This window comes from Phyllostomus discolor, chromosome 6, assembly GCF_004126475.2.
Source record: "Phyllostomus discolor isolate MPI-MPIP mPhyDis1 chromosome 6, mPhyDis1.pri.v3, whole genome shotgun sequence".
Taxonomy (NCBI): Eukaryota; Metazoa; Chordata; class Mammalia; order Chiroptera; family Phyllostomidae; genus Phyllostomus; species Phyllostomus discolor.
In genome coordinates, this window is record NC_040908.2 from 119,266,980 (window position 1) to 119,290,501 (window position 23,522).

The 23,522-nt window shown below is 45.0% G+C and overlaps 1 protein-coding gene across 4 annotated transcripts in view; it reads left to right on the forward strand.

Moving 5' to 3' along the window:
* The first annotated feature begins 1,835 nt into the window (after positions 1-1,835).
* MAP6 (microtubule associated protein 6) overlaps positions 1,836-23,522 on the forward strand; it is a 75,002-nt gene continuing 53,315 nt past the window's right edge. For 2 of the 4 annotated variants that reach the window (XM_036028793.1, XM_036028794.1), the window contains exon 1: positions 1,837-3,460. In XM_036028793.1, the coding sequence (XP_035884686.1) occupies positions 2,550-3,460 (911 nt within the window). In that variant the 5' untranslated portion in view covers positions 1,837-2,549. Of the gene's footprint in view, positions 3,461-23,522 lie in introns of all 4 variants that reach the window. The other 2 variants (XM_036028795.1, XM_036028796.1) reach the window with 2 other exon arrangements.

Below are 23,522 nucleotides of genomic sequence, written 5' to 3' on the forward strand. Positions count from 1 at the left end.
ATGTTCCACAGTGTCCAACGCCCAAAGCAGGCAGCAGGAGAGTTCAACTGTGGGGTAGGAAGGGTCAGATCAAATTATATTGTTTATATAGATGTATTTCCTAATGGCTGGAAAACAAGGCCAGGCATCATTTTATTTGTGGAACTCAAATCAAATTACCAATAGGCAAAGGCCCACGCAAGAGGAAGTTCAGCAGATAATTGACTAATCAGAATTATCTTCTCATCTTGTTTAATTCCAAGGTATTAAAAAAACAGCTGTGTTTTGTGATCGGTTCCCAATCTAAAAACATAACTGACTTTTTCCCAAGAAACACCAATGCCCCTGGCTTAACTGAGTCTGAAAACTCTGTCTATATCTGAGAGAAACAGAGCTGAAGGCCAGCATATGTATCTAAGAGTAAGAAGTAGAAGATAGCATAGAAGACATGAGGGACATCAAGGAGATACCTAAACATACTTGGAACAACAAGAGGTCTTCCTGGACACGTGTTCCAGTGGCTGGCCTGCTCCGGAGGCCCCACCCACGGGTTTCCTGGGCCAGTTCTTTGAATACTAGCAGCTACCATTTACTGAGCCATTGCTGCATGCCAGATTTTGAAGTGAGTACTTAGTGAATTACCTCATTTTCATTCTTAGAACAATCTTACAAGTTCATAATTGGTACCCCCATTCATAAATGAAACTAAAAGTCAGGAAGTTGCAGTGATATGCAGTGAATGCAAAAACTAGGATTTGAATCCCCATGGATTTGATTTGACTCAAAGCTTCCGCTCTGAATCCTTAACTATCTTCACAAAACCACTTTCAGGTACCGAACTTTTCAGACTATAAGACACACCAGACCATAATACACACCTTGGTTTTAGAGGAGGAAAACAGGAAAACAAATTTTTGAAGCAAAATTGTGGTAAAATATTTAATAACAGAAACAACATAGGCCGCCGCCCCTCCCCATCCCCACAGCAAACCAGGTAAGCTACATTCAGACTATAAGACACACCCCTTTTTCCTCCCCAATGGGGGGGAAGAGTGTGTCTTATAGTCCAAAAAATACAGTAACTGTAATTGCCTCCACTTCTCAAATGAGGTGATCAAGGCCCAAGAAGGGTGCAGCTTGCCCATATGGCACAGATAGTAAGTGTCAGAGTCATATCAGGCCTTTCTGACTCCCAAATCTACTGTACCCCCCAGGCAGAGGAAGACCAAAGGCCAGGGGTCAGGGCCGTGCCAGAAAGCCCCTACATGTCAGGCCCTACCCTGTCCTAGGACACTGCCCCTCTGTTTGTCATCCACCCCAACCTCACCACTGAGGCCTCTTTCGAGAATCTCGTTTTCACTGCCTCTCTCCCAGTGTTACCCCTGACCTGAATGAACAGGGACTAGGTGGTTCTTAGGAGGCTCTGAGACACCCCTTCCCCTCAAAAAGGAACAGCCAGGGTAGCACCAGCCTGGTGGTCCCCCTCCCCACACTTATGAGCAAGGCTTGCACACGAGGCTGTAAATGGTTGGATCAGGAGCCAGCCAAATTGCGTTCAAATCCAGTGACTTTGGCCGATAACAGTAACTCCCTTTTTTTAAAAAAAAGTGTCTGTCCTGGGACAGGCATTTCACTAGTGGTTTCCTCCATGATTTTTACAGTTACCTCCCCCTACTCCCTTAATGGGCCCTATTTTACAGAAGAGAAACCAAAGGCCCCCGAAGGGAAACGACCAGCATGAACACAGCACGTAGCAGGAGCCTAGGACTTGAACCCACGCTGGCCCCAGATTCTGCTGTTGCCTAGGAGCGGAGGAGGGAGGAGGTGCTAGAGTGGAGGGAGGAGGGAAAAGAGAGAGGGCGAGCTCCCAGCAGCGCACGCTGACGACAGCAGGTGATTTTTTTTTTTTTCCTGCAGCGCGCTTTCTCTCAGTCTTTCCTGGATTTTTTTTTTCCCCCTGCTGAGTGGCAGAAAAGGGTGGGGCCGCTTTCCTGCACCAGAGACGGCGGCAGCACCAGCTGCAGCATCATTGGGAGCGGCGGCAGAGGCAGCAATGCTTGGCCTCTGCTGGAGGTGATCTCCTCCGAGCCCTGCTAGGTACCCGGCTGCGACGGGACGCCGGCGGGAAGGAGAACAGAGGCTCATCCACGGGCCCCGCTGCCACACTGTCCTGCCCTTCCTCTGCGCCATGGCTTAAGACCGCGGCCACTTCGCCTCGCGTCGCCTGGCTTGGCCGGGGTCTGAGCGCCGCCGCAGCCGCAGGGAGGGGCGCGCCTCAGACGCCTTCGCCTAGGGACTCGGGGACGCCTTGTCTCTCACCTCCGGTACCTGCAGCAGACTGCGTTCCCGAGACCTTTGCAGTCGGTAATCGAGGGACTTTATCTCCATGACAGCTTTGCTGCCCTGACCTTCCCGGGTGCTCTCTGAGGGGGGAGGGCGAGGTACTCAGGCCACCAAGGAAAAAACGGTGGGAATCAGGTTGGCTGGTCAAGCGCCAAGGGACTGAGGAAGATTAGAGACTTGCTTTAGAAACACAAAAAGAGGGGAAGACCAGCTTTGCAGCTAACATCATGGCGTGGCCGTGCATCACGCGGGCTTGCTGCATCGCCCGCTTCTGGAACCAGCTGGACAAGGCGGACATCGCGGTGCCGCTGGTTTTCACCAAGTACTCGGAGGCCACCGAACACCCCGGCGCCCCGCCGCAGCCGCCGCCGCCTCAGCAGCAGCAGCCGCCGCAGCCGGCGCACGCGCCCCCCTCGGCGCGGGCGGTCGCCATAGAGACCCAGCCGGCCCAGGGCGAGTTGGATGCAGTTGCCCGGGCAACAGGGCCCGCGCCAGGGCCTGGTGGCGAGCGCGAGGCGGCTGCTGCCTCCGGTCGGAGCACAGTGGGCTCCGGCCCGGGCTCCGGCTCCGCCTCCGGCGCGGGCCCTGTGGACTCGGTGATGCGTCAGGACTACCGCGCCTGGAAGGTGCAGCGGCCCGAGCCGAGCTGCCGGCCGCGCAGCGAGTACCAGCCTTCCGACGCGCCCTTCGAGCGCGAGACCCAGTACCAGAAGGACTTTCGCGCCTGGCCGCTGCCGCGCCGCGGGGACCACCCGTGGATCCCCAAACCCGTGCAGATCCCCACGTCCTCCCAGGCTTCAGCGCCTATTCTCGGGGCGCCCAGGCGCCGGCCTCAGAGCCAGGAGCGCTGGCCAGTGCAGGCCGCGGCTGAGGCTCCGGAGCAGGCAGCGGGCCCTGGTGGAGCTGGTGCATTCGCGGCAGGAAAGGCGTCGGGTGCGGAGGAGCGTGACCCACGCAGGAAGGCCGGGCCCGCCTGGATGGTGCGTCGCCCTGAGGGGCTGGGGCACGAGCAGACGCCGCTGCCTGCAGCCCAGGCCCAGGTCGCGGGCCCCGAGGGTGGCAAGGGGCGTGCAGCAGCTGATGCCCTCAATAGGCAAATCCGCGAGGAGGTGGCGAGTGCAGTGAGCAGCTCCTACAGGTGAGATGCGGGACACAGCTCCTGCAACGGGGCTAATCACCCTTTCCTTCTACCGAAGACTGCCCAGGACTCAATCTGCACATGGCAGGCCTCACATCAGCCTTCCCCCCCCATCCCAGGCCACACCCTCTCCCCAGCCCCATCCCAGGCACCCTGCCGCGGCTGATTTCTTTCTGTTCTTTCCCTTGCGCCCTGCCCTTTCCGAGGCCTGGCCTGGTCTTTCACTCTACCACCTCAGCCACCTGTTTTCCCATCCGCCCTGCTACAAATCCCCACGCGCCCAACAAAGACCCATGGCAATTTTTTCACAGGCTGAGCTTCCATTCCGCCCCACTCAACTTCAGCTTACCAGCCGCATTAGTCTAGATGCTGTCTTTGCTGGCTCGGTTGCCACACACCAGCCTTGGTGCCTTCCCTCAGGGCCCCATCCTTCCAGAAGAAAAGTTCTTTCCCAGCGACCAACAGCCCTCCCCAGCCCAGTTCACCTGGCCTTTCATTCTTCCCTCCACTCTCTCAGTCCCTGGGAGATACCCAAGCACCACACCCTTTTCTAGATTCCCGGAAGGAGGATCCATATAGATCGCCCTCCTTCTAGCTGAGGCTTGGAAGTCAGACTCCTTAGGTTTCTTACTGGCTGTGATACATGGGGCAAGTTTTTTAACCTTTCTGGGCCTCAGGTTCTTACCTGATGTGATCGATAACAGATTGTTCTCTTAGAAGTGCTCACTTATTTATTAATTTAATATGAATATTCAACATATTTTTGAAAACCTACTCTATGCCAGGCACTATGCTAGATATTGTGAGGATTAAATCAGATGGATCTGGAGAGAATTCTGCCTGGCACATTGTAGATGACTAGTGCGTTTTGGTCCCATTCCAACCTTCTACATGATGCCTCGTTATTCTGATTTTCACTTCCTAGATATGTCCAGCCGTCTCTCCTACCAATGTGTCTTTTCTCCTGTCCCTTCATGTTCTACAGATGTGTCTTCCATTCTCTTACCACCAAGAACCTCCTTTTTAACACATTTAAGTTCTCTGAAAATGAATGTCTTCAAGCAAGGGTACAATGTCTCTCTCTGTCTCCATTCCTCTAGAATTCTCCCTCTGCTGTAGTCTCAGCCCTTCCAGCCTGCTTTCTCATCCTTATATCCTATATGCATCTTTGGATGCTTAGCTTTCTGTCCTGCCTTTATGTTTCAACCCAACTCAACCAGTTAACAGGTCACAATTGACGCTGAACACGTAACATTGGGCTTGGAGGTCTCTGGGGAAGCAGACTGCGTGACGGATAATTGGGTGAAAGATGTCCAAAGTGTGGCTCATGGGGTCCTCCATTGATGCCACAACTACTTGCCTCCTGCAGCCTGGAGGGTGTGGCCAGGAGGACTGCAGGATTAGTGTCTTTTGCCAAGATCCTAGGTGCAGCCCCCTGGCAGGCTGACGTCCTTCTCCAGCGAACATAGAACCACTTTATTATGTGCTGAGGGAAGAATAGCATAGATAGACATCCTCTCTTGCTAAGACAAAATCCCCTCTCCTCCCAGGCTTTAACTCTGGAAAGCATTTCCCAGTGAGAAGGGGCAGCTAATCTGTTGGGCACGACTCCATCTTCCTGAATTCCACGTCCCACTTGGCATTTTTCTCTTGGTTTATCGTTACCATGACCACACTGGTCCCCCAGGAGTGTACCAATTCCCTTTGAAGCTGTGGTACATGCAAGAACACGATCCTTTTCCTTGATTCTTCGCCCTCAGGAGGCAAAATTTTCACAAATCTTTATGCTGCTACCAAGGGAGCATCAAAAAGAAAAGAAAGGAGGTAAATAAGCAAGGAGCATAAAAAACAAAGGCAAGATGTGGTTTTGTGGTTCTGCCGTGGCTTTCTTACTTACAGGGTCTTACTCCATTCCCTGAGCACCCTAAGGTCACATATCCTTGGCCTGGCCTCTTTATCTTCCTACTCCCCCACTACGACCCTGTGGAAACTTAACACCTACCAGGCAGGAACTGCCTCTTCTCACTCCCATAGAGTCAGCGCCAATCAAGAGAGATTCCAGACTCACACCTGCTTGGGTGATCCCACTCAGTTTATGTTTCCCTGTGGGTGGGACTAGCTTTGTCCATGGATGGCTGGCCGTACAGTCAGGGAATGACCCACCCTTCAGATACAACTCACTCCAAATATTTGGCTTCTACATGTGTTCTATAAAGCCTCTTCCCCCAGACAACACCTTAACTCTGCAGGAAGCCTGTCATGCTTTATGGTTAGAATCACACACATACTGTAAGTGATTGGATCGAATAGCAGAAAGCTACACTCTCATAGCCTATCCAAAAAAAAAAAAAACAACAACCCTGTGAACTACTCAAAAATATTTTTTTTCTAATTTGGATCTTCTATAAAATTTTAATATGCACATGATTTTGGGCAGCAGTTCCATTTTGCTGGATAATCAGAAGGGTTTTGAAATATTAAGAGAATGAGTATAGATAAGAGACATCAATTTCTTTAATGGACAGTATAAGTGCATGACAAATTTGATTTGAAATTTAACATATTTTGTTTGTTTCAGAAGAAAATAAACCAGTAATAGGGAAATGCATTTTGGGTGAAAGTAGGTATGGAGAAATAAGTTAATGAATTAATTAAAAATGCCTGAAAATTGTAGGCTTATCAGAAACATTGATTTTCCTTCCCTATTGTTCTCACGTTCTTTTCCTTGCTATGATTCTGAATCTCTGGTGAGTCTATGCCCCGAGTCTGCTGTCAATAAGCCTCACCCACCCTTAGAAGCCAAGTTGGGTTCCATTTCAATGATAATTTCATTTACGAATCCTTTTCTTCTGCCACCCTACATAAATCATGGTGGTTTACCCCATGGTGACTGGCTTATCTCATGGGCTTTACAAAGGACATCTGCCACATGACATCAATGCAGGCAGTTTGCTTAAATAAAGGACACATAATCCATCAGCTTAATTTATTGGTATATAATGTAAAATATGCATTCAGCATCCAGAGTCATATACATACTAATTGGTTTTTGCTTACAATATACATTCAGTAAATTATATCAAATGTCTTTTGACGCTAGGGTTTTGAGAAACCTTCCCTATTTAACAGTTCATTTAATTCATAACTTACCCACACTACCCTGGGATTTTTGGCATTCAGATGGTATCTAAGGTATCTTTAGAATTATTCACAATCATAAGGTTGATTAATTTTCAATACATTCGTATTACACAGATGACATAAAATTGAGAAACATGTCTTTGTTATCATTTTTAATGTTAAGAATGGATTTCACTGGTCGGCCATTTATGACTTTAGACCTGGCATTCTCAAATATAAAATAAAGAGTCGCAAGGAGGGGATTTAAATTCCCCTCTCCATCAGCCCGTTGCCCGCACCTCCCGTTAATTGGGATAGATGGGGTAGCAGGTGCTCCCCACAGAAATGTTAATGAAACTTTTTCCTGGAAGAAATCAGCCGGGGCACCAGGAGGTAGGATTAATAAACCGGAGGCAAAATACTTGAAAAATGAGAGCCGTCACAAGGAAATTAGAAAGAAAAGAACCCTTTAATGTGCGCCCTGCAGTCTCCGTGAAGGTTAGAGAAAGGCCCCCTGACCTGGCTGCGCCTGCGTGGTTCTTCGTTCTTCCCGGGAAGGCGCAGCGATGCTTCGGGGACGCGCTTCAACGCTGCCTTCCAGGTTCTGCCCTTCAGAATCAAATTTTCCTTTATTCCCTTTTTATGTTTCGAACACTTCTAAAAACACTTTGCTCTGTTTCTGCCTCCCCGACCAGATCACATACACTCGAAGAGAAGAGCTGTATTTCGTTCACTGTACACCTCTCAAACGTAATGTTGTTCCTAGGTGCCATACAGGCTGGTTGAATCCGGTGCAATTGTTAGTGTTTGGTGAAAATTGTATTCCCCCACATACCGATTCATTTCATTCAGTTTCGTTTAGTTGAATTTATTTCAGAAAATGACCACCAAGCTCCCGCTGTATATCAGACATATTCTGGGGATCCCAAATGGATCAGTCATAACCTTACATAAGGACACTGTCTTTCTTAGTCAAAGTAAAGTCCGTCTCCTACTAGGCTAGCACTAGCAGTAAACGTTCAAATGTGGAAGGGCAGCAGACCTCACAGACCCGACTCTCGCTTCACTCTCATCCAGGACCCTCAACCTTGGCTGCATGTTGGAATCACTGAAGAACTTTTAAAATGTTGTTGCGCAGCTACCTTGCCCAGAAATTCTGATTTAATTGGTCTGAGGTGTGCCCTGGGCATCGGAATTTTTAAAAACTGTCCCAGACAGATGATTCTCATGTGCAATTCAGGTTATGACCTCCTTCCCTAAGGCAAAGGTTCTCAAACTTTGGCACACAAAAAGAGTCATTCGGAGAGCTTTCTAAAATTCAGATTCCTGGGCCTCATCTTCAGACATGCCAATTCAGTATGTTTAAAATGGAGACTAAGAATCTACATTTTAAAAAGCACTGTGGGTAATTTTGATGCAAGTGAACTTCGGGCTTTACTTGGGAAAACACTGCTTGGAAAGATTTGATATCTTTAAGGTTTTGCATTTTCCCATGTTGAAACATGGTATTGCTTGCCATTTACTTAAGACTTTTATGTCCTTCACTTACATTTTGTAATTTTCTCCAAAAAAAGTCACACACAATAGTTTTTAAGTTTTATTTTACTATAGTTAAGTCTTAATTATGTAACTGGAGTTTTACCTTACGTACGGAATGTGGTAGAGAAGCTAATTTCCTTTTTCCCATAGGAAAAGTCATTTATCCTAACACCCCCTTCAAAAGTGCAGCTTCCCCCACTAACATCTCCTCTTTCACATGAGGATCGCATTTACTTGCATATGTGTATGTCCGAGATCTCTATTCTATTCCATTAGTCTGAGCTAATGCCAAATTATCATTTTTTCTGCCTAAGCTATTTTAAAGTGTTCTTCCTACTGTGAAGAGTGCATTTCTTTTACATTTTCTAATTTGTTATTGCTCATATGCATTAATTTTTATACGTTAATTTTGTATTCAGCAATCTTACCACACTACACAAATTAGTTTTGCTGTAGACTCTTGGATTATCTGCGAAGATAATGTATGTTTTTAGCAAATACTAATTTGTCTTCCTTTCCGATATTTATGTAGCTTTGCGGTGCGTGTGTTGCTGCTTCGGTGAGCACATTGGTGTAGATCTGATTGCAGGCGCTAACATGCATCTTTTTCTTGGGACACAGGGATGCTGCTAAAGTCTTATCACTAAATACGCGGTTTGCTTTTTATTTTTATGAGATAGCTTCCTTTCAGGTTAAAAATCTTCTCTTTATCCTCATTTACTAGGGGTTTCTAAAAATGTGGATGGGTACTGAATTTTATTGAATGCTTTTTCTGCATCACTGAGATAATCAGATAGCTTTTATTTTGAAATCTATTAATAAATTTTTCTGATATTGAATCATCTTTGCATCGCTAAGATAAACCTTGCTTAGAGAAAAATCTGTTTTATGATGCTGAATTGGTTTGCTATTTTGTGTTTGAAATGTTTGCACACAGGGCAGGGGGTTGGGAGACTGGGTGAGAAAGGCGAAGGGACTGAGGAGCACAGATGGGCGGTTACAAAGTAGTCGTGGGGATGCACAGGGAACAGAGTCATTAACAGTGTGATAAATACGTGTGGTTCCAGTGGGTCCTGGGAATATGAGGGGGGACACTTTGTAAAGTGTGTGATTGTCTGATCTCTGTGCTGCACACCTGAAACTAATATAAAATAATAGTGAGGGTAAACCATGTAATTGATAAAAAAATTAAAGAAATGTTGCATACATATTCATAAGTAAAATTAGTTTACAATTTGTTCCTATTTTTATGTTGGTCTTGTGCAATATTGAAATCAAAGTTATATTTATAAAATTAGATAAGAAGATTTCCCTCCTTCTCAGCTGTTTGGAACCATCCATACAACAAGAGCCACCCCTTAAATGTCTGATCAGATTCTCCTGTGAAGATTTCTGTCCCTGGTGTCTTTTTCATGGATAGATTATTTTTTTACCAACAATTTTCTGTCTTTATTCATTTATTCAGCTTTTGTATTTCTTCTCGAACTAATTTTAGCTATTGATATTTTCTGGAAAATTTTATCTTTTTCTCTAATTTTTAAATTTGTTGACCTAACATTGATAATAGCATTTTCTTGTGGATTTCAAAATAACCTCTATCTGTAGTTATGTCCCTTTTCATATCTAATATTAATTTGTGCCTTCCTTCTCTCTATTTTTTCATGATTAGTCTTATTGAGGTGGTTTAGTGTTTCAGTTTTTTTGAAGGATCAAATTTTGGCTTTGTTGATTATCTCTTTTTCCAGTAAAATTTGCTCTTATTTTTTACTGTTTATTTTCTTTTCCTGCTCTGAGAGGCAGGCATGGGCTAGGTTAGGAACAGTCTTAAATTCCTGGCTAGGGAGTTTGGATTTTTTTCTAAAGAAATGAGTCACTGAAAGACTCCAAGTAGCTCCCACTGTCTGGTGACCTGGGGATGCTGGAGAAAAGGAGGCCTGTGAGGAAGCTATCGAAATGATGCACAGAGAATGATAAGGCCAGAACTGTGGCTGTGGGATTGGAGACTTATAATGGCTATAGAGGAGGACAAAACATCAGGAGTGGAAGTTGAGCTTATTTTTAGTACCTGGAATTTGAGTTTTCTGTGGGATATCTGACAAGAAGTGTTCTTGGGCGTTGAGTAAATGGATCTGAAGCCTGAGAGAGAGATATGGGCTGTAAACGTAGATTTGATACACCCCGTGGATATTGTTAAAGCCATGACAGGAGGTGAATCCTTCCCAGAGAGGGAAAATTAGCCATCAGAGAGTGGAGCTGCGAGAGGTACAAGTGTCTGTGGGTACGGACAGCAGAAGGAATGCCATGAAAAAGACAAAGAAGGAGTGAGCAGAGGAGGAGGGAGAAAACCAGGAGCAAGACATGGTGGAAACCACATCGAATACTTCAGTAATGCCTTATGCCCATTTGGAAATGTTTGCTGAGGAATTACTGTGTGTAGAGCATCTGGCCAGATCATTGACCTTGTACAGTTAACTCTCGGAGGTGTAATGCTGCCTGAGACTGACCCACAAGGAAGAGAGGAGATAAGATTAACACAATCAACTCTTGGTTGCTCTCCTAGGAAAAACTGCCATCTAATGCATATATGAACTTTAAAAAAAAGTCAAGCCAGGATAGTTCTAAATCAACAATGACTAAAAATTAATCAATGTTCCAGACACAAAACTAAAATGATTTAACAATGTTCACTAGGCTTAAGGAGCCATCTCCCTAATCCATGCAGTTTTGGCTTTACAAATTATTTCAGGTGTATAAATGTAGACAGGTGAGCTTATAATTCTTTACTAAATGAAGAAAATTTCAAGATGGGTCTCAACCAGCAAGCTAAAGATCCTCTTCATGCTCACTGAAGATCTGTTTTTCAACATTAGAAATAATAATAGTAGCTAATCGAGTGCCTACTATGTGCCTGGCAGGCTGCTAGAAACCTTAGATGCATTTTCTCCTGCACTCTCTACGGTAGCCCTGCAGAGATGATACTATCAGCAATACTTCCTTCCCTGCACGGCACTTCCTCTGAGTTACATTAACATGTATTGTCAACTTAGTTTCATTCCAGTAAACATTAATTAGTGTCTACTGTATAGCAGGCTAATTCCTAGGATGACAAAGTAGTCCTTGCTCTTAAAAGGTTTATGTTTATTAGGTAGAGACAAGTTAAAAGTTACAGGTGCTCCAATAAAAAGTTTGTGCAGGGTGTGGTGGGGCACAGAGGAGAGCAGGGGTGAGTCTACTTGGTCTCAGCGTTATCAAGCAGAGAGGTCAGTGGAGAAGGGACTAGTAGGCTGACTCTTCAAAGATGAGTAGACATTAAGTGGGGGAAGTGGCAATCTGAGCAAATTGTAAGCAGTTCTGTGCAGGTAGAACTGAGAGGTCTCACTGAATGAGGATAGAATGGCTGGAGACAGACGAGGTAAGGGGGCTGGGGCCAGCTCCTTCACCCTGTAAGCAAAGGGAAGAAGCAGGCTTAGGTTTTGGATTTTCGAAAAGGTGACTGTGACTGCAGTGGGAAGGTCGAGTTGGAGGGGGTTAGACGGGGAGCCTGGAGCCCAGGAAGGACGAGGTGAGAAGATGAAGACCCCCAGCAGGGAAAGACTGTCAACAAGCGCTGATGCCACAGAACAAAGCAATGGAGAGACTGATCGCAAGCGGGCAGAAAGGGAGGAGTCTCGGTGCTGCCCAGGTTTCACGCTTTGGATACCTGGGGAAACAGTCGCTCCCTGGGCCAGATAGCGCAGTGTGGAGAAGTTGAATCTGAGGTGTCTCTGGGAGGTCTGCGGCCATGGACATGTTCAGTGGAAAGTGAAAGAGAAACCCACCCTGCTGGTGAGGGTGTGAATTGGTGCAATCACTTTATAAAAAACTTTAGCCTTATCTACTGAAGTTAAACATCTGCTTTACTCTACGACCCAGCAACTGCACACTTGAGTATATGCTTAACAGAAATACGTGCAGAAGACTTGTACAAGAATGTATATAGCAGCTTTATTAATAATAGTGAAAAAGTAAAAACAGATCAAATGTCCACCAACAATAGCACAGATAAATTGTGGTATATTCATGCAGTGGAACATACATGGTGGCAGGGTGCAGTAAACAGTGATGTTCCCCTTGCCCACCCACATCCTCATTCCTGGAACCTGTGAATATATTATATTACAAAGCAAAAGGGGCTTTGCATATATGATTAAGTTAAGGATCTTGAGGTGGGGTGAATAGCCTGGATTATCCAGGTGAGTCCACTGTAATCACAGACATCCTTATAGGTGAAAGGATTAATGCCACAACGATGCAGTGTGATAAAGGCTTGGCCAGCCCCTATTAGCTGGGGGACACGAGCCAAGGAATGTCAGCAGCCCCTAAGAAGCTGGGAAAGACAAGGAAATGGATTCTCCCCTAGGGCCTTCAAAAAGAACACCTTGATTTTAGCCAGCGAGGCTCATTTCTGACTTCTTAACTATACATTTAAGATAATACATTTATGTTGTGTTCAGTCATTTAGTTTGTGGCAATTTGCTACAGGAGCCATAGGAAACCAATATACAGGGTCTCTCTGTCCTGGCACCATTGGCATTTTGGACCGTTGCTGTGAGGGGCGGTCCTGTGCATTGTGAGCTGTTTGGCGGTGACCCTGGCCTCTGTCCGCTCCATGCTACCAGCACTCCCCACTGCACTCACCCTGAGCTCTGACGATCAAAATATTTCCAGCCCCAGCCTGTGTGGCTCAGTTGGTTGGAGCACCATCAGGTAACCGAAAGGTTGCAGGTTTGATTCCCAGGCAGGGCACACACCTAGCCTGCGGTTCAGTTCCCAGTCTAGGGCATACAGGGAGCAGCCGGGTGATGTTCCTCTCTCACATCCACGCTTCTCCCTCTCCCTTCCTCTTTCCCGTCCCCTCTTTCTAAAAGCAATGACAGAATGCCCTCAGGTGAGGTTAACATTTTTTAAAAAAAATATTTCCAGATATTGTAAAAGCCACCTGCCCTCAGGGGGCGGAGCAAAGTGCCTCAGTTTGAGAACCGCTGCTCTGCAGCAGTAACAAGGAAACCACTGCAACATCAGTAATATGGATAGATCGCCATGATGACGTGTGAAAGAAACCAGATACAAGCTCACTTACATTTATATGAATTTGAAAAACAGGCAAAAATAATTGATGGCGATGGAAGTCAAAATCATGGTGGTCCCCAGGGGTGGGTGGGCAGCAGGCTGAGAAGGAGCACGAGCAGACCCTCTGAGGTGCTGGAAATGTTCTGGATCTCCACCCGGGTGGTGGTTTTGTGGGTCTACACGCATGAACATTTAAGATTTAAGACTTTACTCTACACATGTTCTCCCTCAACCAAAAATAAAAAACAAATCACAAACTAAGTGAATGGAGACACAGGACTCTCAGGAGAAAGGGCAGAACAGTGAAAAGGTCTGGACACTGAGCTGTCACCAAGGGTCAAACCTGCAGGCGCCGGGGTGGGTGGAGAATGAAGAGGGCGAGAAGAAGAAGGCCAGAGCCCAGCAAGTGCTAACTTACCAGGGGTGGGCAGAAGGAGAGTCGGTCAAGGATGGACCTTTGGTGTCTGTGTGTCATTCCCCTCTGAGAGCGAGAGCATAGGTCTCACCATTGTCCCAGCCTCCCGCCTCCCCTGCCTCTGGTTTGGGGGTACCTGCAGGAATGACTCCATGTGCATGCCAAGAGAACACCTCTTGATTCTCCCTATGCTTGCGTAGTTCATTGCCATTGTGTATTTGTTTTGCAACTGAATGAAGAGGGTTTTGCTCTCCATGCTTACTGGACCAAGCATGGTGTAATCTTTTATGGTGGGGAAATTGAGCCCAGGCTCCAAGACACAAAACCCACCATAAGTGCCTCTCTGAAGCACTGCCTCCTCCACTGTGCTGTGCACTGTGGTCACTGTCTTTTCATGCAGTGATTTTAAAACGTTGGCCCATGTTGTGGCATATCCTAGAGTGCATTCTTACAATCTTCTCAGCCCCTAAGAATTGTTTTCTATTAAACTATAGTGATAGGCATAAGGCAGACAATGGCAGAATGCAAAAGAACAGAATGTTAGAACAGAGACGTAATTGAGTTTCAACCTCATTTGCTGAGTGCTTACCCTGTGCCAATTGCTTTAACATATTTTTTTTAAAATTTAGACTTCATAATGACCTTTAAGGTAAACATCTCTCTTTAAAGATGAGTCAGGGAGGTCTGGGGACACAAGTCACACAACCAGTCAGCGGCTGAGCTGGCTCAGGAACCTTGTTGTCCTCATTCCAGCCTACAGCTGTGTCTTAGCTGTGCTCACGTGGACCCCTGAGTTGTCCCCCAGTTCACTGTGTCATTCCTGGGAGGGCTGCTGTGCATCCCCCTGCCCCCATCCTTCATGCTGTCTTTGTGGTTCCAGTTCTCCCAAGCCCAGGCCATTCTCCATCACCAGCCTGTCTCTGTAATGGCAAGGGGTAAGTGGTCGCACTACTCCTGACCCTGAACTCTCCGTGGATCCCCTTCATCTCCAGGGCAAGGCCCAGGCACATTGGCCTCAAGGCTTTCTAGGATCTGACCTCTCTGGTGCTTCCAGCATTTTCTGCCCAATGCTTCTCACAACACACCTGATGCTCTTTCCTGGAGATACTCAGTGCTGGTTTTACATTAAAATCACGGGGGCCGAGCAGAGGATCTAGCCAAATGACAGCCTGAGCTGGGCCTTGACAAGCCCCATATTAAACTACAGCTAGATTTTGCTCACAGTTTCCCCTTCTCCCCTCCTCCTAGCTTCTTTCTAAATCCTTGCTATCCTTCAGGGCTTTTAGTCCATTGTGAAAGAGGCTTATAGTATAAAAGCAGGAAATTAGGTTGGATTTATTTGATTATAATATCACAATAATAATGCAGTGGGCTTAATATTATTTTTATTCCAAGTTCAGTGCAGCATCTTAAGACCATGCGGCGGCTGGAGGTATGAGCTCTGAGGATTCAAGGTGCAGAGCCCATGAGCCCTGTGCACAGGGGCTTGCTGTCTTGGGAGGGAGGTAACAGGGACGCCAGTGTCTAAGTACCAGGCAGGGCCTGGCGAGGGTTAAAATCGGGGGCCAGAGCTCTCTAGGGCCACAGCAAAGGTAGGTTAATTGTTGGAAGATTCATGGAAAAGATGCTGTATGAGTCCTGGGAGGTGTCCCGTGAAGGATTTGGTGGCCCTTAAAAAATGGCTTGGACCATCTCCCTTGTAACTTAAAGTCTGAGTGACCTTGAGATAATTACACAGCAGTGACTTCACAGCGCTGTGACAAAGATGGAGGGAGATGATGCGTTTACCCAGTGCAGACTTATCACAGTAAATGCTGGCTACTTATACCATCACCAGAGTAGGTTACCAGTGAAGTTCTTTCATTTATTCCCTTAGTAAACCTCTATCACATCTGTACCAAGCTCCATGCTAAGACCTGGGAACACGGAAATGAACACAGCACATGTCCTAAAAGAGACCCTGGTCTAGTGAGAGAAACACGCTTTAAAAATTATAGTAATGAAATGGAAACATATACCGTGTTCATGGATTGGAAGAATTAATATCATCAAGATGTCCATACTACCCAAAGCAATTTACACATTCAATGCAATACCTATTAAAGTACCAATGGCTTATTTCACAGACATAGAACAAACACTTCAAAAATTTATATGGAATTATAAACAACCCCGAATAGGTGAGAATATGATCTCACCTTTAACAGGAACCTAAATAACAAAACAGAGAAACAAGCAAAATATAACCAAAGACACTGAAATAGAGGACAGGCTGATGGTGACCGGAGGGAGAGAAGAGGGAATTTAAGGGGACAGTGGGAAGGGTTCACAGGAACAAACTTAAAGGACACATGGTCATAAACTAAGGGGAGGGTGGTAATGGGAGGGAAGTGGGGAGGGTGGGAGGGGGGACTGGATTGGGAGTAAAAAGAAAACTGTATTTGAACAATGATTAAAATAAAAAAAATTATGGTAATGGTAGTAAGTACAATAACAGGAAGATGCACAGGGTATTCAGAGAGTGTAGGGGCAAGTGGGGTTCTAATTCAGTCTAAATTGGGGACCATTCCTGAAGGAAGTGGACCTGTGCCGTGGGTCAAAAGAATGGAGTTGTTTCCACTAGGAAGGCAAAAATTAGGAATTCTATGTCCCTTCCTTGAGGTCTTTAACCATGATATAAAAACAAAGAAAGCCATTTAAGAGTACTATACTTACTAGTAATTCCAGCTTCTCTTAGATGTCTAGCTTTGTTTGGGGCTTTGCATCCAAATCCTGCTCCCCTCTTATTACCCATATCTTTGGGCAAGTTATTTACCCTGTCTTCTCTGATTTTTGTTTCTTCATTGGTAAAATAGAACCACTAATACCCACCTTGCAAGGTTAAGTCTTACAAAGACTTAACATACCATTAAGTCTTTGACTCTCTTACCTTTCTTATTTGCCACTGCACCCCAAGCACTAAGCTTAGTGCACGGTATTTAGGAGGTGCTTAATAGATCTTAATTGAACAAATGAATGAATGATGTGTGTGCAGTACTTAGCATAGTGCCTAGTCCACAGTAAGCACTCAATAAAGAACAACTATACTCTTTGTCATTATCCCCAGTGGGTTTGAGTTACCACCTCGCTAATATAAAGAGGTAATTTTCCATTCCCGTGTGCAGACGTTCTGAATTTCTTTAAAGAGAGACATGAAGTGTGCAGATAAATGATTTCCTAGGAGTATTTTTTAGTCTGGCTTGGAGGATCAGGGAAGACATCAGAAAGGTGGGTAGCTTCTGAGCTAGGCCTTGGGAGGTCAGTCTGATTTCAGCAGGCAGAGCAATTGGGAGCACAGGGAAGTGGCGCATTCCAGGCAGAAGGGGCAGCTGGAGCACGGAGGGCTGGACGTGCACTTGGGCAACCACAGATACTCTGATATGACGAGTGTTTCAAGTGTGAGGAACAACATGGCAGGAGACAAGTGTGGAAAGGTCTAGCTAGATAATAAGCCTGGGAAGGAATAGCAAATATTTTAGGCTTTGCCCTTAAATATTATATAATACGAGAGAACAAATTTTCCAAACATTTTATTGATTAAATTAAAAATAAAATAAACATTGAATACAAATCTTTTGTAATACAGGTCTACTCATGAGAAGAGTAGATTTTTTAGGGGAATAATATTTGCTGAAATGAGATTCAAAATTAGCATTCCCTTTCATCATATTGCTTGCAAATATTTACCTATACAACCCCTTTTCAACTCATGGCTGAACAAAAACAAGTCAAGAGCCAGGTTTGACTCATGGACCATAGTTTGCCAACCTCTGCTCTGTTACTGGGGGCAGAATGCTGTGCTGCCAAGTTTCAGGCTCTGCATTTAAGTAGCAAATAACCTCTTGGACAAAGTGCCTGAGAATACGTGGTTTGACTGTGCCTTAGCAAGCACATCATTTATTCTCCCCAAGTGACATAGTCACTCTCTTGTTTCCTTACAACTGAAAGCAACTGGGCACTGATGTATGTGTGAAAGTTTCTTTGTCTTCATATATAATGGATAACCAACCCGTCTCTCACAGCAACCAGAGATACAAGCTACAGGAGTTGTCATTGTGAAATAATATTAGTCTCTGGCTGCTGTGACCATTTTGTGTGGGGTTTCCCCAGCAGCTAGAACAAGGTTTTAAAAAAAATTGACAAGGAATAAGTGGTATTAAAAGGTGCGTGGGGCCATAATTCACTGGCCTAGGATTCAGCACCTAAGGAAACACAGAAGAGAGCTCTACCATGATAGGGTTGTTATGAGTTCTCAAAGAAGCCCTGACCCAGCATTTTCTGAGTCTGCCAAAGGCTGGCTGTGAATTGGAGAGGGGCTTGGTGTTTGTAGCTGCTAAGACTCTAATCTAACACCACCATTCTCTGGGGAGCCCTTTAGCATATCACAATAGTCCCAATCCAAACCACATTTGTGAGAAGGCAATGCTTTATAAGTGCTTCTTTTTTTAAAATCCTCACTCAAGGATATGTTTATTGATTTGAGAGAGAGAGATAGCAAAGGAGAGAGAGAGGAGAGGGGAGAGAGAAAGAAGGAAGGAAGGAAGGAGGGAAGGAAGGAAGGAAGAACAAAAAAAAAAAGAAAGATTCGGTTGCCTCCTGTATACACCCTGAGTGGGGATCTAACCCAAAATTCAGGTGTGTGCCTTGACCAGAGATTGAACTTGCAACCTAGGTATAGGCCCTGCCTGGGAATCAAACCAGCAACTTTGGTGCACGGGACAGTGCTCAACCAGTTGAGCCACCTGGCCAGGGCTAAGTGCTTCTTTAATCTCTATCTAAATGGAGTGACTTTGGTACAGACTATTACTTTGTGAATGAACAAATTCTATTTAATTCAATTCATTCAGTTTAATTCAGTTCAGTTTATATTTGTTGAGTATTTTGTATGAGTAAGACACTGACCTAGGCTCTGGGGATGACTATGAGGTCCACAGTTTAGGACATCCTGATTTATTCTGTATCCATTCCTACTTCAACAGTAGGGAGAAATGTCATGATGAAGACAATGGTGATGATGATGATGGAGGAAAAGAGGATGTGGGAGGAGATGATGCAACAGCAGAAGCAAGAAGACTTTTAACCAAGAAGGGCTTTTAGGGCTGGGGGTGAGGGAAGAGGGAAGATTTCTGAAGAAAGAGTGAGGAACACCAGGGAAATTAGTAGTCACAGCTACTGATTTGGTAGCCACGGTGCAATTGTGGGTCAACCAAACATCTTTGAACTGAAATAAACCTCAGTTCAAATCCCAGCCTTTCCATTTATACAACCTTGGTGGAGTTATTTCAAGTCTCAGAGCCTTAATTTTCTCCTCAAGAAAATGGGGCAGTATTATACATGCCATAGGTTGCTTGCATGGATGTGAAAATGTTTTGTAAGCATGGAGGTCTTTGCAGTTGTAATTATAACTACTAATACTTGTTAATGAGCATGGAATCCAAATGAATGCCAGTTTAGACTCCAAGAGAGCGGTCACTCAGAAGACGCTCTGAGCTAAGTTCTTGGATTGCAGCTGTGAACAAGCAGACATGGTCCACCGCGGAGCGAGCAGTATAATGACCGATAAGGCTTAGGCGCACTCTGATGGCTAAGTATTAAATACAGCTCTGATGAACTTTACTCAGGGAAAGTACAAGGTGCTAACAGAGCGCTGAATGGGAACTGGCAGGCCTAACCTGGACTAGGAGTTGGAGCTGCCCTCTGAAGAGCTGGCATTTGAGCTAAGCCCTGAAGGATGAAGATGAGACTTAATGTCCGACAAGCCTCTCCTGGCTTCCTTTTCCTCACCTGCCACGAGGGCTTTGGCCCAATTGCCTCTCATTGAACCACATTCTCCTCATTGAACCTCTCATTGCCTCTCATTCTCCAAGATGCCCTTAAAGACCCTAGTGCATGATGCCAAAGCACCCGTGTCATGCTGGTTGCCATAGATAACACAGGGTAATCAGAGGAGGGGCCATGGGCATTGAAGAGGGGGCTGACGGCCAACGATTCTGTTTCATCCATCTGATACTGCCCTCACTCCCATCTAAATGCCTAAATGTCTAGTGGTATTTTGTCTGAGAAACCTTCAAAGCATTTTCTGTTGGGTTTTTTTTTTTTTGAACTTTAAAAACCACACTACAAAGAATAGTATAATACCCATATTCTCACTAGTCAGAATTTTAAAAATTAACATTTTATTACATTTACATCTAGCCTTTTTTGTGCTAAAACACTTTTTTCATAGTAAAGTTCTCTTTGCCCACCTGGCCCAGACCATGCTGTTCCTCCCTCCGCCCTGCAGGAGGGTACCACCGCCACACCTCGGCATGCGCACCCCTTCGTCACAGACTGCGTGAGGCATCGCTGCCCGTGTGTGTGTTCACTTACATGACATCCAATGTGTGTGTCGTTCTGTGACTTTATTTTTGTCACTAACATTATATATCTTGAAAAAATACAAACAAGCATACATAAATACCCACTCATATACAGCTCCTTCTTTTCAATGGCTGTGTAATCTGTCAGCATATGAATATATCACACATTCATCTTCTCTGTTTATATTTAGGGTTTCCTAACTTAACTACCACAAGTAATGCTGCACTGAACATCCTTATACATGTCTTATACAGAAATGAGTTTGAGTTAAAAGTAAGATTGTTGGGTCTTGGGTTATTCACATTTCACTGGATGTTGGAAAATTGTTCCTTTTACTGATTGGACTCATTTATACTTCACTTAATGTGGGGGGGGGGGGTCTGCTTGCAGGGCCCCCTGGCCACCTCGGATGAGAATAAGTCTACCAATACATGATCTGCCTGGGGAGGAAAGGTGGCCGATCTCTCAAAGGAAAAGGGCCAAGAGCCTTTTCCTCAAAGGGTTTTATTGGGTTCAATTTGCATAGGAATACAGGTAAAGCTCATCAATCATTGTCAGGCAGTAAGGATCAAACAATAGATAACATTTAAAGAACTAAGAGGGCTTATTCTGAGTTAGGGTCTGTTAGCTAAAGGGCTACAAAACTTTGGGAAACAAACTCTCATCCTCCTGGGACCCTTATCAGAAAATTGAGAGCATTCTAAACAAAGCAGGTTTCACAGGATTTTACATATTCTTTCTTAGGCCTGAATGACCCGGGGAGCCCGCCCTTTCCAGCACAGGGCTGCACCACCCTCTGTCATTGTTTTAGGCTTAAATCAGGCAGAGAAGTAAGGCATACAAGAGACTGGGAGACTTCTCACAGGCAGAATGTGGACTCAGGTTATGTCAAAGCTGAGAGGCGAGGGTCCATCACCCCCTTTTGCTGTAGCCTCCCAAGGCATTTCCTGAGGGCCCCCTGTGACCACTGAGGGCCTCCTGGGTCCTAGGTCGTCCCTCTCTTGAGGAATCTTACCCATCATTGGCTAACTGGCCATGTACTGGGAGCCAGACAGCATGAAGTAAAGGGGGCAGTGGCAGTGCCCCTGCCAGGGAGATAAGCTTTGTCTCCTGAGTGGCTTATGGTCTGAAGATCGCTCACTCAGCCTTAGCCACAGGGGGTTACAGCTTCTGAAATCAGGCAGGCAGTTCCCAACAACCTAATAGTGTATAAAAGTGTACTTTTTACTTATAATGTCAGTTAAAATTTTGCCAATTCCATAGTGTGGAAATGGTATATTTTTAAATTCATATTTCCCTGCTGTTTAGAGAAATTCAAGAGCTTTTCATGTGTTTATTGACAATTTGCATTCCTCTTACATGGATTGTATATTCAGACTATGCCCATTGTCTTACTAGAAAGTTATCTTTCTTTATTGATCTACATTAATTCTGATTACTAATCTTTTTTTTCCTATGGCTTGTCTTTTACCTTTGTTTATAGTATCTTTTGCCACACAGAAATTTTTTTATGTTCATGTATTCAGTTTGTTTAGTCCTTGCCATTATGGCTTATTTTTTTAATATTAATTTAAGAAATACTCTACTATGTGAAGGGGTAGACAGTTTTAAAAATATTTTCTTGTGATGGTTATGAGGTTTATTTTTCACATTTAGGTCTGTAATACATCTGGACTTCATTTTTTGTGCATAGTGTAAGACAGGGTTGCATTTTCTTGTTCTATGTAGAGGGCCAGTGGTCCCAAACCCATTTGTTTGACAGATCACTTCCTCCCCAACTGCCCCCACCCCTGCTGCTTTAAAAAGTTTCTTCTGTCTTATAACAATTTCCCTCTTCTGTGTGGATCTGTTTCTGGGCTCTGTATTTTGTTGCACTGACTAACTGTCTATTCTTAACAAATATCATGTTTACCTAATTATTACAGCTTTGTAATATGTTTTGATTTTTAATAGGGCAGGTCTTCCTTTTTGTTGTTCTTTTTCAGAATTGCTTTGGTCTTTTTTAGACATTTACCCTTCCATATTTATTTTGGACTGAGCCACAAAAATTGTTATTGAGATTTTGATTGGACTTGGGTTACAGTTATGAATTAATCAGAAAATGGATATCTGTATAATATTGAGTCTTTCAATGAATAAACAAGATATGCCATTCCATTTACTCAGGTCTTCTTTTATATCTTTCAAAAGGTCTTTTTTTCTTTGTTTGTTTTTTTTTTTCCCAGAAGTTTTCTAGGTTTTGCTGCTATTGTGAATGAGATCTTTTGTTGTGTCTTCTGACTGGTTGCTGATGAGGTATAGATAGTGAATATACAGGGCATGCCGTGATGCTGTGGTACAGTGAGCAAAGTTCCAGGTAACACAGGTTAGGAAGTAAAGGTTGTACATTCCAGATGCCCCAGACAGCATGTGCAAAGGCTCAAGGTGTGAGAAGCCAAGCACAGGAAGCAAGGATGGTATAGAGGCCTGGGTATAGATTTCCTGCTGGGGAACGGCAGGGATATGACTAGAAATGTGGGCACTGTTGGCACAGTGTCAAGGATTGGTCCTGCTCATGGAGTGCACTGGCAGGAAGTGGAGTCACTGCTCTGTGCTCTCTGAACCAAACAATTAAATAATTGCTAAGTCTTTGGCTTTCCTAATTGGGCTTTTGGCAGGTAAGTGCCATATGAACCAGCTTCTGGGAGGCTGACCATCTAGGATCCTGCTTTTCAAAGTGCAGTCTGTGGACTTGCAGCATCAGCCTTTCCTGGGAGCTGATCAGAAAACACAGAGCCTCCGGTACCAGCCTGGACACGCCAGGTCAGACTGCACTTTAACGAGACCCATGGGCAGCGTAAAGTCTGAGAACACCTGAGCTAGGGAAGGTTTTCTCTCAGGTGGTGTAGACCACCTGCGCTGGAATCCCGTGGAGTGCTTATTTACAGTGCAGATTCCTGGGGTCCATCGAAACTCCCAGGTCCTACCGCAGACTTTCTGAGTCTGAATTTCTAAAGTCTAGCCCAGGAACCTGACATTTCAGTATCTTTCTGAGATTATTCGTATGCACATCAACGGTCCATACTAATCCCCCCAAAACTTGGCCCAAACAATCATGCTTGAATAGATCAGAAGAACTGAATTCCTTAAACTGTTCTAGTAAGTTATTTCTTTCCCTTTGTGTGCAAAACACTTCCTAGGCCATTGTCTAGTAGGTGTTCAGAAAAGATAAGCAATTGTTGTTTTAGTTTTTGTGGTATTTAAAATGTCCTGAGTCCCTTGTCAAGGCCAAACCAAACAGAACCTAGAAAAAGATGTGTTAGTGTGTGTGTGTGTTTGTGCATTGTGCTGGGGAAGGGGTGAACAGAAGGAAGCAGGGTGATGGATAACTCAGAGGTCCCCTCAGCCTGTTCCCTGCCCAGTGCTGGCAACCATCTGTTCGGAGCAGCCGCCTGTCTGTGAGTCGACGGTATCCATGGGAACTGGTCCGGAGGTTGCCAA